This window comes from Eschrichtius robustus, chromosome 1 (genome assembly GCF_028021215.1).
Source record: "Eschrichtius robustus isolate mEscRob2 chromosome 1, mEscRob2.pri, whole genome shotgun sequence".
NCBI lineage: Eukaryota > Metazoa > Chordata > Mammalia > Artiodactyla > Eschrichtiidae > Eschrichtius > Eschrichtius robustus.
Genome location: NC_090824.1, coordinates 176,305,415 through 176,327,042, shown reverse-complemented (window position 1 = coordinate 176,327,042; position 21,628 = coordinate 176,305,415). Strand labels below are relative to the sequence as shown.

At 44.9% G+C, this 21,628-nt stretch overlaps 1 protein-coding gene across 1 annotated transcript in view; it reads left to right on the top strand.

Moving 5' to 3' along the window:
- SFMBT2 (Scm like with four mbt domains 2) overlaps nucleotides 1-21,628 on the top strand; it is a 216,627-nt gene that overhangs the window by 179,039 nt on the left and 15,960 nt on the right. The window contains exons 14-16 of the mRNA XM_068538343.1: nucleotides 1,544-1,614; nucleotides 4,007-4,146; nucleotides 17,370-17,479. Of these exons, the coding sequence (XP_068394444.1) occupies nucleotides 1,544-1,614; nucleotides 4,007-4,146; nucleotides 17,370-17,479 (321 nt within the window). The remainder of the gene's footprint in view (nucleotides 1-1,543; nucleotides 1,615-4,006; nucleotides 4,147-17,369; nucleotides 17,480-21,628) is intronic.

Genomic DNA, 21,628 nt, shown 5'->3' with positions numbered 1-21,628 from the left:
TGCCCATGGTTCTTAATGCCCCCAGGAGCCCCGCAGAGCTGCCCGTCCAGGCCTCGGCTCTGCCCGCTCCCAGCCCAGTGAGCTGGAGCAGGTTGCTTTATTTCTCCCCATCTCAGTGCCCTCCTCTGTAAAATACCCATTTCTCAGGTGTTTTAGGAAGATTAAATTAGATTCTATGTGAAAATGTGTGGGCCCTCCGATGCTGAATAAATGTAGATTACTCCACATTTCTATTGTGATTTTATGAGGAAGGAGGGTGTTTGACAGCCTGTGGACAGGCTGGCTGTATATTTTTGGAAAATAGTCACTGTTGGTAACGTTCTTATATATTGGAAAATGTCTGGAATATACTACGATACACATCCCTTACCAAGTCATTATGTTTTCTTAGTAGACTGTTGGAAAGGGAATTGAAAACAGCTTTTTTTTCATGTACCTGAATTGAAACTTAAATAAAATGAAATTGAATAATAACTGCATTGTTATTTGATGCAAATGACAGTTTTCTGGGTATTCTTTTTACATTTCTAACAGTGTTTCAGGTTAATCATCTCACTCCAGTTTTATCTGGATAACATTGAAATAGAGAGGAAAAACTAAGCTAACAGTCACGTCATGGAGGCCAAATTTGAATTCATGACTCCTCAATTTGCAGTCTGTGGATCAGTGGTTTTCACCCTTTACTCGCATCTGTCACTAGACAGCTCGTTAAAACACAGGTTGCTGGGCCCCTTCTGCAGAATTTCTGACTCAGGGTGTCTGTGGTGGGGCCTGAGCATCTCCAGGTGTAACAGGTTCCCAGGTGATGCTGATCTGACAGCTGGGGGACCCCACTTTGGGAACCAGCACCATAGATGACCCCACTAAGATCTCTTGTTTCCGTTTACTTGGAGTTTACATAGTTTTCCAGCTATGCGGTTTCTACGCAGCCAGCCTGTACATCCCCGGGAAAGCCAAGTTGCCTCTTTTCCCCTAAGGCGACAGTTTTTATATTTGTTTAGCAACTTTTTACTGAACAACAGCACAGACTTCTGTCTTAGACTCATAAACCTACTTCACATTAGACTCATAAACCTACTTCATATTTTAAGAATCATCACTTCTTAGATTTTCTTTGGAGATTTTGTTTTCAGTGCGGCCATGACCCACACAAGCATGGACGCCAGAAATCAAAAGTCAGCAGAAGGTCATTGATGAGGAGAAGTCTGACTTAAAGTCAATGCAAGCTGACTTTCTGCGTGTCCTAAATATAATTAAGGACATTATTATAATTCTGTAACAAGCGACAAGCCCACGAGTGACCTAGAGGAACCTCAGTGATCAGTGATGACCCTTCCAGGGGCTGGAGACCCATAGGCTTCTTGGAATTACTGTAAGACTTGCCCCCAGAGATCTTACCTGTTCTTATACATGCACACGTTGTATCTGACCACATTCTTAGCTTAGATTTCTCTAATAGTTGCTTTAAGTTATGAAAAGACTTTGGAAGGTACCAGTTTCTTCAAAAGCGTGAAACCCATGGGAGTTTTTTCTTTATCCACAGATCGTCATCCACAGTGCCTGTTGAGAAAATACCTCACGACCTTTGTTTATTCCCTCACCTGGACACCACAGGTAAACGAGCTACTTAGGACGCCCTGACACTTCCCAGTATGTCACTGTGACTGGAGACATGGATATATTCTTAGGTCAACATGAGAATACTCAACTTTGAGCCAACTGTCTTTTTTTCTTGCTGCTTATTTACAGATACCTACTCATTTCTAAGCTAAATTCTTGGTGCCTCTTCTGCTTCTTGGTCAGTAGCTCTAGACACTTCCCTTGGTCTGAGGAAAAGGGTCCATGTGTTACTTGGAAATTACGAGCCCAGTTAGGACTGTGTATCACGAATAATCATGTGGAAAAAGAAGGAGTTGAAAATATCGTTATTAGGCATTTCTTTTTGGACATCGTATGCCAGTTGCACTTGCATGTTTACACTAGTGGTTAATCCTTAAGTCCCTGTGGGCTTTTGAATTGTTCCCTAAAACCCTCTGTTTGAATAGCTGGTTGGGAACAGTATATGTGTTTTAATGTATAAAGTCCTGCATCTTACAGTAACCTTTAAAAACACAGACGTGAATTACCCTTTGACCACAAATCTGATTATAGACATGTTTGTACATTAAGTAATATATTTGATAAAGAATTCTATTTTCCAGCCAAAACGAAGCCTGTTCCGAATTCCAGAATTAAAACCTATATACCGTGGAAGAATCCTATTAGGCAAAGTTTTCTTTGTAGTAAAGAGAGCGGTTTTGTGAGTAGACTTACTAAGGTGGTTTTTTCCTAAAGGTCTGGGCAGAGTAATCCTGTCCCCAAATTTCCTTGTAAATGCAGCTATGGACTTTTTTTTTTTTTTTTGGCCTGTTGTATAAAATTCAAACTTCAGAATGGTTTTAAAAGAACCATGTCATCTTTCAGAGTTGGTAATTGTCATTTTACTCCTTCTGTTTCATTCCCAGAAAAATAACATGTCTCCCTCCTTACCTGTTGGTTCTCAGTTGAAGTCCTGTGAGAACAAAGCTTCCCAGACTGTCAAATCACCATCCCAAATGAATAACAAGTTTTTATGGAGAAAGAAAGTTTTATACTGTTAGTGCAGCTTGACTTGGAACAGTGGCAGGAGAGGATGAGTGTCAGCTGGCTGTGTGACTGCAGTCCGTGTGTGTAGGACATCAGGACGCATCCCAGTGATGACAGGGATACCTCACCATTTAGTTGTTCTGCTTTTTCCCCGCGGCAGCTTGAGACACAATTAGATCAGCACCTTGCCCTTTTGCTTTGTAAGTAGAAAGGCTAATGAGGAAGATGCAGAGTTAAGCCCCTGGGAGGCGCATTTCACATCCATGGACTGGCAAGATGAGAAAGTTTGACCACACCTAGGGTTGGCCTGGGTGTGGGGCAAAGATGAACAGATACACAGGATTATATACAAAATAGATAACCAACAAGCACCTACTGTATAGCACAGGGAACTCCACTCAGTATTTGGTAATAACATATAAGGGAAAAGAATCTGAGAAAGGATATAGATACATACATATATATGTATGACTGAATCACTGTGTTGTATACCCGAAACTAACACAGCATTGTAAATCAACTATACTTCAGGTGAAAAGAAAAACAGGAACTGGGCAGTGCTTATTCGAGTGTAATTTGGGTCCCTGTGGTGAATAGCTTGGCCGCTTCTAGTAAAACAGGATACACAGACCCGGTGGCTGAGCAGTTCCACCCCTTGTTGTAGACCTGGAAGAATCTCTTGTCCGGAAGCAGGAGTGGATTTTCACAGTTGTGTTCATTAAAGCACCATAGGTAATATTTAAAAAGTAGAAACAACTAAATGTCCATCAGTAAGAGAATAGAAAATTCAGTTGTGTTATATTCACACAGTGGAATACTACACAAAGTGAAAAGTGAATGAATTTTCTGGATATACATTTACCCGTTTGGGTGGATCTCAGAAACCTCATGTTGAACTGACAAAATGTTGCAGAAAACCTTTATGGAATATTTTAAAAATAACCTAAGTATCCTGAATTGCTTGTGGATACACATAATATGTTGTGTGGTAAAGTATCTAGACCCTCGTGGGAATGGTAAATGCCAGCTTCAGGGTAGTGGGTTCTTTCTGGGGGGTTGGGTGCAGGATTTCCTGGGGTAGGTTACACAGGGGAACTTAGCTGTGTAACTGGTGTTTTTCTCTTTAAGCTGCATTGGAGGATACCTTAGTTGTCCTTGTCTTATTTTTTGTGTTTTGTGTGTGTGTTTTGAATCCTGCATAATAAACAGAAAGGTTCATTTATATGGTAGAAAAAAAGAATCAGGATTCCTAAGATATTACTGTGGATGTAAAACATTCTGATATGAAGACACAGTGCACCTCTGGGTAGTTTTGCCAACACAGTGGGTTAAGCAGGTTTCTCCGGTCCGAAAGCATCAGCTGTGTTTCTCTTCCCTGCAGGTACCGTCAACGGGAAGTACTGCTGTCCTCAGCTTTTCATCAACCACAGGTGTTTCTCGGGCCCCTACCTCAACAAGGGGAGGATCGCAGAGCTGCCTCAGTCGGTGGGACCAGGCAAATGCGTGCTGGTCCTTAAAGAGGTAAAGCACACCCACAGCCACAGGGGACTGGTTTTCACGGGGTGGTGGCCACGTGGGCACAATCCCTGAAGAAGGGGGTCATAGGAATTTGAGTCCATGCAGGCAACATGTACCAAGCACCTCTTTCCTCTCAGTCCTGCGGGCTGGAGGCTGGTGGTACAAAGATAGAAATGGTGTTCCTGCCCTGGAAACACTCCCTGTCTAGTGGGAGGGATGTGCCTTCCACCCCGAGTCAGGGAAACGCTGCTCTACATTTGAGTGAAGTCTTTTGTGAATCATGGCTTTTCTGTTTAAAAAGATGGCCGATTTTGAGCCTTTGTGTAGGTACATTCCTGTTTTTTGTGACAAAAAAGCACCCCCCAAACATCAAACTATACCACGATGGTTAATTATACCATGTGTTTTAATTCCTTGGGCACAACGATCCAGTTGTCCATTTATCCGTCCATTTATCCATTGAGCAAATGTGTGTTCGGCAACTTCTGGGAGCCAGGCACGGCATCAAGTACCAGGTCAAGAAATAAACACCCCCTGCCCTCTGCCCATTTGGGAGATGACATAATTCTAAGTGAGACGTACAGTCGGGTGAAGGCTCGGCGGAGACCAGAGCGTGTGGTCTGGGCGCAGGGGGGGATGTGACGGATCTCTGGATGTGGCACTTGATCTGAAGTAGGCAAAGTGACGGCGCCTTGAGTGCACAGCACAGATGGGGCTGCACCGGTGGAGTTCAGGGTGGTCACGTGCGGCTGGAGGACGGCATTGGTCCTTACGTAGAGGTGTAAAATTCACTGGTATAGAAGAGTATGTTATGTTTTGAAAAGAGAAAATGAGAAATCTGGCTGGCCTTCTGCCTCACCAGGAGGCAGGATGGAGGAGAGGGGCTGCCTGGGAACGGCTTCCCCGGCGTCCTGAGGGATATGGGGCTGAAGCTGTGGGTGACTGGAGCCCAGGTGACACAGCGCCCGTGCAGTTCCTGCCTTGCGAGAGCCCCTGTGAGGTTTCACATTTCATTTCGCCCAAAGAGGAGGAGATCATTGCAGCAAAGCCAGAATGCGTTTACCTTTTCAGGCCATCAACAGTATTCGCAGTTAAAGACTTTCTCATATTTCGGAAAAAAGTCTGTTTTAGAGAAAAAATTGGGGTTACAGTTGAGAAGCAACCCTGTAAGAAAGGGACCAGGTTACTGCTGTTGTTATTTACTCAGACGAATTTGACGTAGAAGATGCATAGCAGGTGCTTCCTGCCCGTCCTGAGCTTTCAGTCATGGGAGGGACAGACAAGCCAATAGCATCTTCAGGGTAGTCAGTATCTCAGGGTGGGCTCAGGGGCTTGGAGATCTCGGGGACTTCCTGCACGGCCTGTGGGGTGGGGGAAGGGGGCAGCCTGCTCCAGGGGACGGAAAAGCATCTGGGAAGCCTGGAGCATTGGTGGGATCACGGCAAGGAAAACAGGAAGGAACGCTTGCAGCACCTTAAATATGAGGACCATAGGGACAGGCGTGGAAAGTGCAGAAATTCGAATCCAGAGTCTCCTGCGGGCCAGGACCCCGTCCTGGGCGCTTTGCCTGTGTCCTTATTTAGACTTGCTTTTCTTGAGATCTGTCACCTTCATGCTTTACGTTCTGAAACAGTGCAAGGCTGGCGTCCAGCCTGAGTGGCGAGTGGATCCCATTGATGAGAAGTTAAAGGGAGATGGTGGCCGAGGAGGGGGTGGGGCAGCCCCTCTCGAAGGCCATCGGGGAATGCTGGGGAGTGAGCTCCAGCCAGCAGCTGAGACATGGTGTAGGGCCCCAGCTTGGCCCATAGTATTTATTCTTTCCATCTGACTGTTTACAGGGTAGGCAGGAGACGAGCCCTCCCCTGCAGGGTGAGCCCAGAGACATCATCCTTTGTAAAGAACACGAAAACCCCACATAAATAAGGGTCACTTCTTTTAAACTCACCTTCCAGCCCCAGATATAAAACTGAATTACCAGGGTAGAGCCCTTTATCTGTTGACACCTCTTTTGTTGCTGTAGGATGAAAGGGGAAGATATCAGCAATTCTATTTACATATCCCTAACACGCACACTGAGAAAGAGAATTTGCTCACTTAGTGCAATGAACTCTGGATCACTCATATTCTTTCTGGGAACCGATAAGTACAGAAATCAAAATATCCAACAATCCAAAATTATTAACGGTTAATCCAAAGTTTGCTTCAAGGATGGTAAATATAATTCATTTCTAAATGACTCAGGACCCACCATTATTAACATCTGTCCTTCGTATCATGCTGTTACAATACAACGTCGAGCACGTAGCAGATACCCAGTGAACACGCGCGAATGAACACACACTGAGTTCCGCATCCGCTCGTGAGCGTTCTCTCTTCTTGGTGCCATTTCTCACCATGCTGCTCACTGGGTCAGCCTCTAACGTCCCCAGTTCCTTTTAGGTTTGCCGCCTTTACTCCCTCAGGCTGGGAAATCAGCTAACAAATTTAAGTCAACTTCTATCAATCGACTAAACTTTATTTATTGAGCTTCTACTCGCCATAGAGCCCTTTAATAGAACCGTGAGGATGTTCAGCTTCAGCAGAGGTTATTTCCAGGTGGGGAAGGTTAAGGAAGACCCCGTGAGACCTTCCCAAGAGTCAGCTCAGCAAGCTCGATTCCCAGGGGCCCTTCTTACTGCCAGGGCCGATGCCTCGGAGAGTGGGGGCGGCTGGAACACTACCCCTAGACAAGTGAGCGCTTCCTGTGCATTTAAGTCGGCACAGACCACAGATCCCGCAGATGGTAGATTCGGTCTAAGAAGATACCAAGCCCAGATTACATGTAGGGATATCTGTCACTGTATGAAATACAGCGCCTAGACCTAATGGGCTCTCTTGAGTTTCCCCAGTGCTTTCAGCCCTTGAGGGCAACCTTGCCATGGCCATGTCACCTGCCTGAATTTGTGCCTGGTTTTGTTGCCGGTGCTCAGGATGGGACAGGGAAGCTCACAGAAACCTGGTGAATGGATGCGCTTGTTTAAAGTCCCCGCAAGACCGTTTCACACCCACGTCCCAGTGGTTCCAGAGAGGTCCTTGGCCACCTGCGGGCCCTGTTAACAAACATGGTGGCCTTAGGATCAGTCTCTCTTTGGGGCTTGGCTAGTTTACTTTCCTACATAATTTTTTTAGAATTCAACAGCAGTTAGCCCTGATCAGTCCTCTGATAGGTGCCAGCCATCAAGTTTAAAAGCTAGGCCAGAGCAGTTTTCTGATGACAGGAACTCGTTTTTTGCTGATGTTCAGAAAATGCATGAGGCAGGAGAGAAGGAAAGAAAAAGAGCGAGCACTTCGGTTCCGTGAGTGCAAGAAAAATGTAAGTCCCACCAAGCCAGTGTTTATGCTAATACTCCTGCTTCAGCCCAGGACCTGGGCATGGTTTCAAATTGCATTTCCCTTACAGAGAATGAGGGCATTGGAGCAAAGACAGAGCACGTTCGCCTTTTCAGGCCATCAAGGGTGTTAGTAGTTGAACGTTTTTCTGTCTTTGGAAAATGTAGAGTGATGGCTGTTTTCCCTCTGTCTGGTTCTTCGAGAAATACATAAGGTCTGTGGGCATGGGTGTGGAGCCGGCCTTTGGAGAGGGGTCCTGAGCTCTGAGAGGGCGGTGGACCAGAGGGGAGGAAGTTTCTGGCAAACGGGAGGAGGAACGCGTGTTCACTTTCTGGGCAGTGGGCGTCCTGAGCTTAAGTGGGGTTGAGGGCGGGCGTAGGGACCTCGATTGCAGAAGGAGGGCGGTCGAGGGGGGCAGGCAACCTCTAAGAGCAGAAGCCCGGTCAGGTCCAGTCACCTCGAGGGGCTCCCAGCGAGTAGCCTGGAGGGGAGGGGTCAGGTTGAGCCCATCCACAGCCCCTCAGGTCCCCGGGGCGTTTTGTGGGACCCCCGGGTGCAGTCGCAGGGAGAATGGGCCCTGTGACGACAGACAGGAAGTGATGGTGTTTGTCATAAATGAAACTCGCAAGATCAGGATGGTCGTCGCCAACCAGGACTGTCCTTTTCTATCCCCAGTACTTTCCCATGCACGCCTGCCCCAGTAACGCCAGGGTCTCCCCAAGTCAAATAAACTGCAGGTCCCTGGGGGCCCTCGGGGAACTTGGGAGGTTTTGCATCCCAAGCCTCCCACACCTCTGAGATCATCAGCATCGTGGGGTAGAGTCTTGTCGGCCATTCGCAGAGGCATTCAAAGAACTTCTGCTTCATGCTTTCTATGCAAGCTTGTGAGTGGCCAGGTCTGTGGTATTGACTTTGTCTACAGTGCAGTAGGGCAGGCGTTCTGTGCCTGTGTCGGTGTGAGAGAGAGAGAGCTAGTGAGCGCAGGAGGAAGCGGTGGTGGGGTGCATCTGATGTATTCACTCCTGTCCATGTGTCCTGCGATGGAAAGTTCAGCTTCTAATGCAGACACACAATGAGATGGGAGAACACCGACCGACAGGGTCCTACTGGCAGAAATGGCTCTGAAAACACCCGCTCAGGAAGAATGAGAGTCTGTGTGTTCATAGCAACTCTAAAGGCCGTAGGTTTGAAGGCAGCCTGCCAGGATCAAATCCCACGTGCCTTACAGAGATTTGGGGGGAGCCCAGGGTTTTTCTTAAACATTATTTGGTTTAAATTATTTGCAGTGTGAAACCTCTGTTTTTAGCAAAAAAGAAAAACGTATCATTTTCGGTGGGGAGTCGATAGGAGTCCTTTTTCCCATTTTCCACATCACCTTCCGATGCGTGAAGCTACGGGTGGTAACGGAATTGCTCCTCAGCAGCAGGGGTGGCCTGTGTTTCACTTGCTGCCTTTGGGCAGCGAGGTTTCAGCCGTTTAAGAAATGAACATTTATAGAGGGAAAATCGACAGGTTGTGCCTTTTCTGTGGAAAAGCAAAAAATATGGCACTGGATTTTTATTGCCTTTTCTTTCTGATGTGGAACTTAGGAGAAAGCAACATGAGTCCTGGACACTCAGGAAACTTTCTGGATCCATGAGCCTCCCTGGTTGCTTCTTTCCCTCTAGCACAACAGTCTGCCCCACTTAGTGGAGATCGCCAGGCTTGGGACCTCTGACTCACCGTGACACTGAGGGGCCAGTCTGAATACGATGGGCTAGATGAATAAGATAAAGTAAGTGAGGCTAGACACAGCTTCTCCTCCACCAAGGGGGGAAAGTTGTTCCTGATTCGTAAAATACAGAGACACGCATGTGCCCGCATCCACCCTACACTACCCTCCCCTCACTCCCCCCACCCACCCACCTACCCATCCATCCATCATCTGTCTATATCTGTCTTTCTATCATTTATCTCTGTATATCATATTCATCCATTCATCTATCCATCATCTTTCATCTTTCTATCCGTTAATTGTTATCTATCGATCTATGTCTAATGTACCTAAAAGAGTCACTTTGGTACTCTTCATCACCATCTGGTCCAGGGATGCAAAGGTTTAGACACGACCCATTGAGCCTTCCTGGGTTTTTAAGAGAGTAGGTTGTGATTAGTTGAACTTTGCAAACGGTGACTGCAGAAATGACTAAGAGCCCTGAGTACTGGTCTGATGATGCCAGAGCTTGGGGTGACTAATTGGGTTGCCACCAGGGCACAAAGGAGCCAGGCATGTTCACCTTTATTGAGTAAGATTTTTCTCTCCCTCAATCTGCTTCTGTGGTCTTCATAGCTCTTTAGCCTCAGAAAGTGCAGAAGTCAGTGGCGTGGGGACTGCTGGGTGTAGGCGTATTGTTTTTTTGTCCATCCGCACCTTCCCAGGGTCTTTCATTCAGTTATCTGACACTCAGCAGCTATTACTGTGCATGGCCGCATCAGATGCTCTCCCAGCTCTGGGAAGCCAGCAGACAATGAAACATCATCCATCCATCCATCCCATTCATCCATTTAGTCGGGTCCTAAGCAATTCCTGAGTCATAAGCATGTACTGGTGGGCACTGTGCTGGAAGCTGAGGAGTCAAGGTGAGCAGATGTGCCCCGCAGGTGAGTTGACAGTCCCCCCTGCAGAGCCTCAGGGGGGAGGACTTAGGCATTTCAGGTTATACTGGAAAGAGGAAAAGTCTTGCCTAAGTGACATCCAGTTAAGTCAGTCAACAAAATCAGAGATGCAGACGTGCCTCTGGACAGTATTCTCCGGTGTTCTTGTTGCTGTTGTTTTAAGCTTATGCTGAATGTTAACCCATTGAGAATAGTGTACCGAGCCTGTGGGTGGTATAAACTATAGCACATACATAATGTGTGGTTCAGGAATTAGCTAGACAGTGTCCAGGAAGGTTGGCAAAAAAAGTACAAAGTTTTTTTTTGTTGTGAAGGTTTTATGATTTGCCTGTAAAGAAGGTCAGATACTTTTGCTGAACTTTCTTATTGTACTGTAGGGTAGGATTCTGTAGCAAGAAAATCAGTGGCAAATGCTGCCTCCTGGGCCCCCATTGACATAGAACATATGGTACCAAATAAATTCTTGGAGTGAATCAATCATTAAGTTTTAGATGTACAGAATAATTTGATCCAATATCAGTGCCCATCTTGAAATTCATTGAACAAATTCATTGAACAAATTCCAGAAAAGTCCTATTGCCAGGCATGGTTCTAGCTACTGTGAATAAAACAACAAACAAAATGAAGTCCCTGATTTCTCGGAGGCTTAGGTTCTAGAGGGAGGGACAGTAAACAAATAAACAAATACGTTTTGGATACAGGGAGGGTTTCCTGGTGAATTGGATATGGACCGTGAGAGTAACAGAATTCACGGAGGCCTTGACAGTCAGGAGAGGGAAATCGAGGAGAAGAGAGAGCCGTAGGACAGAGTAAATCTGTCTGATTCGGGCAGTTGAAGCCTGTCCACTGCACCTCCAAGTGGAGGTGGGTGTATGGGTCTGAAATATACACTTGGTGACCATGGGTTTGCTAGCACGTGGACGGTGTTTGCAGCCAGGTGCGCCCTGGTGTGAATGTAGGTGGAAGGGGACAGTCCAAGGATCGAGCCCTGAGGTCACCGTCATTTGAGTTGGGGACATGGAAGGATCAGGGGAGACTGGGTCCTGGGGGTAAGTATAGGCAGTGTCTGCGGAGGAGGGAGTGTTGGGCGGCGCTGCCAGCTGCTGACGGGGTCCAATAGGAGGACATCTGAGAACAGCTCCTTGGCGATGCCGGCACCTCAGGTGATCTTGCTAAGACCTGTTTCAGGGAAGCCCCATTGGATTGGGTTCCTGAGGGGCTGAAGGAGAGAAAGAGGAGTCTTGAGTGTCTTGAGGAGTTTTACTGTAAATGGAAACAGAGGAGTGTGAGGTGAACGAAGGAAGATGAGAGATGGAGAGAGAAAGTGGTTTTCCTCCTTTAAGATGGGAAGTGTTACCCCCGGTTCACACACAGAGGGCGACAGTCCAGCGGAGAGGAAGGAGAGGATGAGGTGGGAGAGGGGCCGTGTCAAGTGAGTTCGGGCTGCTCCAGCAAGGTGCCACGGACTGAGCTGGGTGGCTTAGGGAGCAGACGTGGGTTCGCACGGTCTGGAGGCTGGAAGTCTCCATCAGGAGGGCAGGTTGGTGAGACTCCCTTCCTAAGCTTTGCACACAGCTGCCTTCTTGCTGTGTCCCCGCATCTGAGAGGGCGGGCACGCTCCCTGGTCTCTGCTCACAAGGGCGCCCCGTCATGGAGGATCCATCCTCACGACCTCATCTAAACTTAACCACCCCAAAGCCCCACCCCCAGTACCGTCACATGGGGGAGGGTAGCGCTTCAACGTAGCAATTTGGCAGGACATACTCAGTCCATAGCAGAAGGGAAAACCACAGGTGGAAAAGAATACTCTGGAAAATAGTCTAGAGTATAAGGGCATTTTGCTGCTGACGGATCATGAGCTCAGAGGGCATAATGGGTGGGTTCGGGAAGCAGCGAGGAGCTTGAGATTGGGTCAGACAAGGGGGAAGTGCAGAGCCGTATGGGAATGGGATTCTGGGCAGAAGGAAAGTTCTAGGATTGTTGCGTTTCTGGTGACCAAGCTGAATGAAGGTACAGGGTATGATGGGATTCTCCTGTTGGTCTTCCAGGGGGATGTGGAAAATTCCTGAAAATCTAGCCTTCTTTGGAGAGTGGTCTTTTAATCAAATTGAAGTGATAAAGTAGGGAGTACTTTGGTGCCGGGGGAAGGGGGCTGCCTACCAGGGAAGTGCTGGGCTCCCCGACCTTGCCGTTGAGCCTGGGGGGGAAGGGCCTGCTCTCCGGGTGGTGGGTTGTCCAGGGGAGGTGAGCCTTCCGTGAAGAATCGAAACAAAGGTAGAGGGCAGTTTCAGCCCAAGCGATAGAGTCCACCTGGGAAAGCATGTCAGATTATTACTGTTCTTATTACAATTTTTGTAACTAATAACCAAAGGAGAGATGAGCATAGTGATTATTAGATAATATTTGGGGGGTGTATTAGATGCAGCAGTTGCACTAATTTTGGGGACGTGCCCAGAGCAGTCAGTTATTCAGGAGACTGAATGAAAACACCTACGTTTAAGGGTAAATAACTTCGAAAAGTCTTGTTTTCTTTTCCAAGCTTGTTTCGTGCTTTCCTCTGGCTTCTTAGAAGGTTACGTTCGCGCTGCAGAGAAGGAAAGACCCTGCTGGTTCCTCTTTTCTCTTACGAGAACATCTTCCTTTATTTTCAGTTTTTGGTGGCATTTACTTTTGTGAGTGTTTAAGAAGAAGTGCTGCGTATTCCATTGATACACTGTGGACCTCTGGGGGGTGTAGGATAAATGTGACTTCACTCCGGGAAAAGAAGCACAGCTGCTACAGTTCGTCTGACACCCAAACTCCTTCTTTGGGTTTGGAGACGTGTTTTAATTAATATTCTCCACTTAAATCTAGTTACAAAAATAAAATTCTGCTTGCTTGTCTGCTCTGCAACGCGCCGGGCCTCTAATTGTATTGACAGCGCAGGTGCTCACATCAGAGTCTTGTCTCATTTTGGTCCTCTCGCACTTTATGTATCCCACCCACCTGGCGAAGCCCTACTGATGGAGAAATTGCTGGTTAGGCAAGAGAAATTTTTTATCATTTTATTATTTTAAAAAAGCCATTCATAAAATTATCTCCATTTCATCTGATTTTGAAATTGAAAGAAATCATCTCTGAGGCCCATGAGGGCGTTTGATGGTCCCGATTTCTATAAAAAGCTAATTATTGTAACTGTGGCTCTTGGATAGACTGCAGAGCAGAAAGGTCTGCTGTAACAGTGAACATGTGAGGGGGGCTCGTTTGCATCCAGATCCTTCTTCTGACTTCGCCGGAGAGAGAATATCCTCCTTCCTGTTAGCCTGTGGGCCAGTCTCTCTCTAAACGTTTGCCCTAAAGAGACATCTCCCCCCCTGGCCACTAGAATTCAACAGATGACGAACCTTTGAGGTCAGGAACCTGTCTTCTTGCCATTAAGTTAGCCCAACCTGAGCTGTGGGAGCTCATATTTGCGTCCTGAAGTGTTTTCTAATTTTAAAACTCAGAGAACTAATTTTCCTATTAAGTTGTTTCCTGCACTTTCAACATTGTTATAACTGTAATCATATGATATAGTTGAGGTTGGAAATGATCTTAGTTACTTTCGGTGTTTGGGGAGAAGTTTTCATGATCGTGCATGTGAAAGGAAATAACAGAATTCCGTGATTTCACGAACAGAAAAAAATCCCATCGATTTGCGGAATCCTTTGAGTGCTGACCTTGTACCTGAAAGGGGAGGGGCAAGAGAAGGAGACACGCATTCACTGAGGGGTTCCCGGGTACCAGACGCTTGGCGCTGTTTGCTTCTTCCCCTGCCGACACCACCTACGCTCTGTTCTATTTGTCTCTTCCTCCCTCTGATGACCCTTCTCTCTTCTCCTGTAACTGACTCACTCACCGTTTTCTGAGCAAACTTTTGCGCCTGATGGAGCAGAGGTAGGAGAACGAGAGGCGCAGCAGGACGGGGCCGTGGAATGCACTGTCGGAGTCCTCGGGGGTTCAGAGAGAGGGGAGCGCAAATTGGATTTGAGAATTAGGTCATCGGTGCCTTTCAGTTTTGTGCACTGGTTGGAGAAGAAATCAGATTTGGGTGGGTTGAGAATTGAAGATGAAGAATTTAAAAGTATAGAACTTTTTTTTTTTGAGAAGTTGGTTTCTGAAGAAGAGGCAGTAGCAAGAAAGTCAGGAGCTTCTAAGGAGACTTATTTTGCAAAGGTGCGAGACTGAAACATAAATACAGGCCAATGAGAATAGAGAGATGAAGGCTCAGGGAGAGTTTATTTTGTGGGTGGATGAGGACTGCTTGGATATCAAGAAGAGGGCTCCCTTAAACATTTTTTATATGCCGAGCTGTTACCTTCTTTATTTCTCATAACATCCTTATTACAGGGGAGAAAATCTTTTCCTCTATCCTCTTAGGTTCAGTGGGTAGGGCCTGTAAATTAAACTGACAAAAGACAGATGAACAGGAGAAAAGGGTTGAAAGAAATGAAAACAGAAAAGAAATTAAAAACCAAAGAAGCCATTAGGCTTGAGATTTTTACATACCATTTTAATAAAAGACAGTACATTGTGGAGAGGTGATCAGACAAAGGGAAAGGGGTCTGGGCTCCGAGGACTGTTAAGTATATGCGGGAATCTAACAGAAGATAAGGGTTTTTTTTTCCTAGTAAGATTTGTTTGTGCAGAGTCATCTCTGGGCCATCTTTGTTTCTCCAGTGACAAGGGTTGTTTTCCTCCTGGTCCAAGAGCGGGGAGGGGAACACTTTCACAGTATTTTAGGCAGAAAGGGGGAGGGCAGAGAGTTCCTGCTGTGTCACTGTTTCTCAGTTGTGTCAGGGCAAAATTAATCCTATGCCAAAGTGGCATATTTTGAGGTGACAAGTTCTGACCCCCTTCATTGTGAACCACATAAATGGCAGTGCCCCCATTATACAGATGAGGAAAGTCAATCAAGCATCTTGCCTAAGCTTGATTAGCTTCTAAGGGATGGACCTGGGATCCCATCCCATATCTGTCCAACTTTACAAAGGCTATTGCTTCTCTGTTATAAGATTACTGTGGGGACTTCTGTGTAGAAGCGTGTTCCCAATAAACATTTCATGAAGCCTAGGAAATCCAGTGAGGCATTGCTCTAGCACTGATTTCCTCCTTGAGATACTCAAAGCAATCTTATGCCAGTTTATTGGGAAGAGTGTTCATCAGCTTCACAGCTAACATCCTGTTAGTTAATTGGGGGCAGGGTCTGAGCTACCCTTTGTGATCAAGAGAGTAATAACTTTGAATTCTGATGTTTTGCAAGGTACAGTAATTCAGTCTAACTTGGGTCATAATAACAGCTGTCAACTTAGTTATTTTCATGGAGTAACTATAATACACTAAGATGGCAGGTACATAAATTATTCAGCTCACAATTCCAAAGTTTTATAGAGAGCTTGTTGAATTTAGAGACAAATGATGTGACATTGGGAAAAGCCAGGGGAAAATTATTCAATATCACATGCATTTTACAATTTAATTGCTGCCTGCTTCTGCTCCGAATTGAACTCTGGAAGGCATTTTCTTTTCACAGTCACAAAATGCATTTCTCTATGCAGCAAATAAGATGTAGCTCTGGGGTTTTCTCAATGAAACACAATGAAAAGATTCAGTTGAAATTTTATTGTCTGTTGATAAACACTTGGTGCATGATTTCAGCCAGTTTCAAATGGATTTATTTTTAAACTCGGTTTCTGTAAATTGTACTGACAGTAAATAATAAAATCAAGTGATTATTCTAATAGAGAAAACAAACACAGTAGAACTGCTTGTATTGCTGTGTCCTGGCCTTTTAGCGTCTTGGCTGAAACATGTTCTCTTGATGGGGCTTTACAGGGACCTGGGAACATAGCAAAATGCCACCCAGGCAAGGAAAAAAGACAGTTGCCATGCTGACTGCAGAGTATAGAATATTTAAAGATCGAATCCTCAGTTATGAGAAGGCTTTGTTTCTCTTAATTAAATCAGGGTGCAGACCACACCAGTTACATTCCAGAACACACCAGGTACATGAAAACTGGGACTTGAAAATTTCTGCAGCACACTTTTCATCTTCTTTCTTCCCGTTAATACTGTGCTGGTCTCCTTCACAAAATAGTAGGCGCTTCAGCAATATAGCCAGTGTCCTCCCAACTCAATAAGGAATTTTTCTCACTCTCTCAGTGGGGTTTGGCTCTGAAACATGGCACGTGAACTCAGTGCCTGGCTCGTTCCTCTTCTGGACGGGGAGGGGCTTCAGGCACGGCGGGCACTGTGTGCTGTCTGTATGCTCCGGGGCTTGGCACAGGGCAGATCCTCAGCGAACGGGCGTTTCATGGAATGAAGCCCCCGAGGTCTCAGTGTTCCTTTGTGTGCTGCATTGCATCTTCACACTTTTTTGAGCTCTCTATCCAAATAACAGCAGCTCACGAGCATGCCAGAACTCATAAATGGTCATTGATAATGAGGATTTGCTTATGGGAAACGAGTGCCTCAGAGCGTGAAGTTGAGGCTTTAGAAGGGAGATGTCTGGTCCCTCTGGGACAGTTGCAGTGGTTCTGACCACGTGTTCATTTCCTCGCACTTGGGACTTGGGAGTGAAGGGGTAGCTTGAGGAAGCTGTCAGATGGTGTTAGACGCTCAGGCTTCCTTTCGAAACACTCGCGTCTCTGAGAAATGTCCTAACGTTAAATGTCCATAAATGGGGTCAGCGTCAGGTGAGTTTCAGGTAATTTGTTAGCCCTCCGTACAAGTATCTGAAGCTTATCCAGAAGCGTTGGAACAAACCTCCCATCTCCATCTTAGTGATTCCTTTTGAAATGTATTTTTAAGGATAAAATGGAATTCTTAGTAACCGATGCTACGGAAGAGGAATCCAGTTGTAGGATGACCCATGGCTCTTTGGAGAAAATGGTTCAGTTTGTCTGCAACCAGGAACACTGGTGAGAGCCGGCCATCCCCTCTGGCCAGTGGTTCACACTCTCCCAGGCAGAGGCGTCGGATTTCACCGCCCTTTCTATCCCCTTGGTGTGGAGCACATTAGTGCCAGGCTGCAAAGCGTTCTCTCTGACTCCATCCCAGCCCATTGCTGACTGGAGGTGCAGGGCAGACAGCTTTGAAGTGTCACCGGGTTGGTTTCTAAAACATTCTTGTTTTAGCAGAAATGGATGCAGTTGACGTTCACGGCGATTCCTCTTTCCCCACAGGTTCTTAGCATGATCATCAATGCGGCTTACAAACCTGGAAGGGTATTACGGGAATTACAGCTGGTGGAAGACCCACACTGGAATTTTCAGGAGGAGACACTGAAGGCCAAGTAAGTGTTTTCAATTCTGGAAAACGAGGGTTCTCGGCATTCTTTGCCTGCCACTTTGAAACTTGTCCTTCCTCTTTTTCACATGGCCCAGAGAAGTGGAAACCAACGGAAGGCTTGTTGTTCTGCAGTTCTGTGCACCACACACAGAGTTTATTGTGTTAAATATTCAGAATAAAAATGTACTGATGGGTTGTTTGATCCAAAGGGAAACATTTATATAAAGAGAGGATTTCTCTTATCATTATTATATGTTTTTCATTAACAGATCTTAACATCTGATACTATAGAGTTTACGCCAGATACAATGTTCCTTACTCTGAGAGTTGACAGTTTTAAAAAATAGGAAGAACCAGTACCTCTCTTTGGTTTTGGTTAATAGGCTGTAGGTGGACATGTAGTTGGTCCCTTATTTTATTTGGAAACAGGCTAATTGGAAAGGTAATGTTTGCTTTGCTTTAAGTTTCTTGAACTCTGAAATTGGGAACACCCCCGGCCTGCTTTGCAAGAACTCAGTTGTTTAGGAGACAGATAGAAAAAGACCCATGTCTCAAGATCACTTTAATAATAGTTTTGGTGGTTTGAGGAGGCTTTTAATATCCACTTAATTCTTTTCAAATGGAATAGATCTTCATTGGTCCACTTCCTGTATAATGGTGTCAAAAGGTATCACTTAGCTGTAACATTTGGAAAATGATGCTGTTTAAACCGTGAACTACTTTTCAATGGCTAGAGCATACCTAAGCCCTCCTTTAGGGAAAGTGCCTGTCCTATTTGTAGTGAAAATTAAGGAATATTAAATAACTTATATGACCAGTGGTATTTTCCTCCATGGTTAACTTACACCAGAACTGAGTACAGATGTGGAGAAATTCACAGTTATTCGCATTCATTGTTAGTTACCCACTCAGCCTTTCCTGTGTCTTTTTTGAGCATCTCTATAATTTTAGATTCAACAAAAGTCATGTATGGTCTAATGATACTCCACTAAACCACAAAAGTTAAAGGGAATACGTGTAGATAAGGAGAGTTTTGGTTTGTTGGAAGGTGTCGTGTCAGTGAAGGGTGACACCATACCTCACCCTTCCCTTCTTTCCCAAGAAATATTTAATTGAGCTTCACCTGCAGTCCAGAAAAAAATAAAACATGTTACTTTCCAATCTAACATTCTGTATTTTTCTACTTTATATAAGCTGGAGATCATCAGCCACAGTAGAATACTTTGTTATAATGTCGATTCATACTGGTAGTGGTGGCAGGAAACCCGGGCAAGTATTTATACAGAGAAACCCTTCTTACGTCTTGTTTTAAAATTTTTCTGTAAAATTCAGTACATCCAAAATACACCCAAGGATATGGAAATAGTAAAAGTACAACAATCTTCAATTCCATTAAAATCTCCCCTGCTCCCTAAGCTAGCCAGAAACTCGCTCCAGATTCCCAGAGTGACAGGGAGAGTTCATTTTGCACTGTTTGCACTCATTTTCCCATTGCCAAGTTGATCAGAGCTTTTATGAAACCAGCCTGATACAATCAAAACAGACACAGCGCGACCCAGCCCTGCTGTATCGTAAAGGCAACGTATTACCTATTATATCAAACATGACAGCGTGTTCCTTAGCAGAAACTTACACAGCAACTTATAATGAGAAAATGTGTGTCTGAACTGGATTTCAAGTGTCTGGATCACAGTAGTATCTCAAAGCAGCTGCTAACAATGACAGATTTACAGTCAGCGGGAATATCCCTTATAATACTACGTGTTGAGTCACCTCTTTCCTTCTGATGTGAAACGGCAGCGTTTTAGATCTTGATAACTTTGATGTTTTCATTGGTGCAAAAGGGAGGAGAGAGAGTTGACTTCTTCCCATTTTGCTGAAAGGCTAAGATGCCTTCTTTCGTGAATAAATTAACTCAGCGAGGGCGGAGACCTGCGTTTAAGGCATTCAGTTGTCTTGGTTGTGGTCCTTGAATTATAAAACCACAGAGAGTGTTCTCAGTAAGAAAGGGCGTGAGATTCTTCTCTGTAGAGCTTTGGGAACGCTGTCACTTAGCATCTGGGGGTTCTGATTGGTTTTTTCCTCTTCTGAAAAGACCCATTTAGTTGAGAGGGTAGGGGTGACGTTGACAAGGGTTGATCTGTAAATAGAAGAAAAACGAACACTGTCATCTACAGTCGTCCCCCAGCGATTTTGCCTATTTAGCCAACAACCATACCTTTTATACTAGAACAAATTATCGAAATGTTTGAACACCGTATAAGAAGCCTATCATATAATGAGTCTTCAACATGGACTGAAAAACAGAACCAGGAATAGCTTGTGCTAAAGGAAAAGGGGATGCTAGTGTAGGTCACTTCAGCAGCTCTGGAAGAGGACGTTGTTTCTATCCGATGGATTGAAGTTACTAAATTGACCTACATTATTTAGAATTTTGGGAGGAGGAATTTAGGCTATACCTGGCTATACCTTAGGGGGATTAAAAAAAATCCAGTCCTATGCTTTTAGAGACATTTACATGTGTTTTCCAACGTGTTATAGAATCTTCCTGAGGGGGAAAAATTGTTAACTCTTGTTTGAATGGCTTTTGTGACATCCTTTATAAAAGCCAGGCGGAGGTTTAATAGATTTTCCCAGTCTTCTTTTGTTACAGTTATGCAGACTATTTAAAGTGGAAATATCCTGATGTAATTTTGAGTGAACTAGATTTCATTATCACTTAGGCAGAAGCAAGGAGGTAAAGTCAAATCTTTACTTTTAGGTGAGTCACGTTCAGCTCTATGGAAATGATATTTTGGTTTCTTTTTTCATAAGCAATGACAATTTTGTATGTGTTTTCATTTATTTTACCTTTTCAGGGGCATTTATTCATGCCCCTGCTTTATGAACAGTAAGATGCAATATTTGACTATCAAGGAGATTTATGTGAAAAAAGATTCCCAAACTGAGAGACTTTTCACTGAAAAAAGATTTTGTTGGTTCATATGTTAATTTTTACTTTGCTCAGATGTGTGAAATTTGCTCTCGTGAAAATGTATGCTGTAAACATTACGTTAAGCAAGCGGGTGAACCCGTTTCTGAAGAGAAGACTGAATTTCGGTGTGTAATACATTCATCAGGTTATGGGCGTGGCGTTTCTGGGTCACACACAGACCAGTTTAGGGTGTTCTGAATTAGAGATTGTCTTTCATAAAATAAACGCCCACCCCATTTACCACACAGAGTTCCCATGACTTGAAATACAGGAATCAAGAAGGAAGAGAGAAATTTCTGAGGTTGAGTATCTTAAGACTGAAAACTAGTGTTGCACTGACTCTAGTTCTAGATGAAGAATCTGTGACCAGTGAAGTAAAAGCTTTGTTTTGAAGGAAGTCGGGGCCACCTCTTACTATTTATTGCTAATGAGAAGAGTGATTTTTCTCACTGTGTGCCACGCATCCTTATTTTTGCAGTTTTCATCTTTTTTCCCCTTCTAATTCTTCCCTAAATATTTGAGGATGTGAATTCACTTGACAGGCTGGAGCCTTATTCTCCACCGTCATCATAGTCCTGTCACAAGTAAATCTTGCATCACAAGATTTTTAAAAAAGGTCCTGATACGGGTCATTTTGAAAGATGAATGATAGAACTTAGGCCAAATTGAAGTCATTCTGTTTGGACCAGCGTTGGTGTTTTCACTTTGTATTTCTTTTTGACTCAACATCCATTTTGATTTTTCTCAGCTCTTAACTGAAAGAGAAGAGACCGTTTTCCCCAGAACTCTTGTTTGTCCATCTTCACCTGTCTGTCTCCACCCTGCCACATGCACTCACATGTGGACATAAATCCCTACTTTGGCTGATAGGAAATCATTGGAAGGCTTACCCACACTTCCTTATTGATGTCAAGGGGAAAACCCCTTCATCTACCCTCTTAGGTTCAGTACCTGGGAGCCTGCAAACTAAACTGACAAAAGACAGCAAAAAAGAAAAAAAAAAAAAGACCATTTCTTTCCTGGTGCAATGGATGTACACACAGAAGTGCTCTATGATGTGTAACGCAAAGGGACAGTTAGGGTTTGGAGCTTATACCTAAGTCATCCCTAACTTAGTGGGGGGGGGAGGGGGTGGGGAGAAAAGGCCTCTGGGGGAGAACAAATAGGTTTCTTTGGGAA